The following is a 1,553-nucleotide window of genomic DNA, read 5'->3' on the forward strand; positions in this document are numbered from 1 at the left end:
GTGCGTGCCTGGTGGCTTCTATAATGACGGTAACTCCTAATAAAATCCGACAAATATTCTGGAGTATTGTAGTTAGAACGCTAGGTGCTGAGAGTGGTGCCTGAGGGGATCAAGTGATGGAGGGGCAATGTCACGTCAAAGGGTTTAAGATGGAGATCCGTAGGACTTTGAACTGGGAGGTCCCAAGCAGTATCCTTGGTGACTTGAGGAACGGAGGAAAAATCCAGCATGATACGCTGGTAGTGTATGGGCTTTGTTGTTTTTGGTTTTTTGGGTTTTTTTTTGTTTTTGTTTTTGTTTTTTTTTTTAGAAAAAAAGCTGCGTTTATCTTCTTGTGCAAGGAATGCCAGACTTTCCTACGTTTTGAGTTTTCATGCCTGCCTGCCAGTTTTCCTCATTACTTGAGGTCAGGTTCCGCATTGCTTTTACTTACTCGAGTTGTTTCTCTGATGTGACCTCCGACCTCGTTTGCATCTCTGATCTCTCTTGCATTTGCTGGAAAACCAAACTGGGTTCCTGGCGGAATTTTGCACACATCTGGAGCTAACAGAACGACGCGGAGCTGGTGAGGATCGCCCCTGTGCCGTTCCCTGAGCCTCGGGCGGGTGTGGTGACCCATCCTTGTAGTCACAGCTGCCCCTCCCCCCACTCTGCACCCTGCTTGTGCTCCAGAAGAACGCACTGACTTCCAAACAAGCGGATCAGAGAGGGCTGGAGATTGCAACAAGTACCCCCCGGAAGCAGGCGGCACAATGCAACATACTTGTTTTTCTCGGCAGCGTGCAGACGGGGAAATTGAAAAAGGCAAGAGCCACAGGTCGTGGGATCTCGTGGGCGGCAGCCTTGAGCGGGTTCCTCGTGCCTGGGTCGTGTTCGAGTGCTCTTGTTGAGTCGGGCTCAGCTCCACACCAGGGGCTTGATGACGACGTGCCCTTTCAGCTCATCGGCCAGCACACACCAGCCCAGGATGTTGGGATTCAGGTGGGAGCTCTGTTGCACCAGTAGGATCTGCTCTGGGGACGGCACAGAGTCCCCGATCTCCCCCACCAAGGACTGGGCCTTCTGAAACCCCCGTCCGTAGGCATCCAGGACCATCTTGGGGTGATCTCCTACCGTGTAACCCTGCTTCAGACCCTTTTTCACCAGCGGCTTCCCATTGACCCAAAACTCGGTGATGCCAGTGGAGGGCTCCCAGCTGGTACAGATGTGCACGGGGCTGGGGGCCGTCTCGGTCACTTTGAAGGTGGCTTTGGTTCTTCCGATGTACAGGGAGTAACTCCCAACTTTGTCCTTGAAGACCAGGAGCCCACTGTCCTTGCCCGGGCGTTGTAGGAGAGGCTGTGGGTACGGAGCAGGTCACCTTAGGCTCAGAAGCACAAGGTGGAGTTCTTCAGAGGGTCCTCCAGCTTTGGGGTCAAGGTCACACAGGCAATAGAAGATTCTCGAGGGAACACAAACACCTTCCCACTGAGGTCCGTGGGGTAGAGGAAGATGACCTTCACCACACATGCAGGGTGAAAATGACCTACCCACCCCCCACCTCCATGGGCTGA

The 1,553-nt window shown here is 53.4% G+C and overlaps 1 protein-coding gene across 1 annotated transcript in view; it reads right to left on the minus strand.

Moving 5' to 3' along the window:
• Positions 1-897: 897 nt before the first annotated feature.
• The window catches only part of APCS (amyloid P component, serum), an 824-nt gene continuing 168 nt past the window's right edge, over positions 898-1,553 (minus strand). Inside the window, 2 exon segments of the mRNA XM_040452480.1 lie at positions 898-1,325; positions 1,328-1,479. Of these exon segments, the coding sequence (XP_040308414.1) occupies positions 898-1,325; positions 1,328-1,479 (580 nt within the window).

The sequence above is a fragment of the Herpailurus yagouaroundi genome, unplaced genomic scaffold (assembly GCF_014898765.1).
Source record: "Herpailurus yagouaroundi ecotype Mexico unplaced genomic scaffold, PumYag 207, whole genome shotgun sequence".
NCBI classification, from domain to species: Eukaryota; Metazoa; Chordata; class Mammalia; order Carnivora; family Felidae; genus Herpailurus; species Herpailurus yagouaroundi.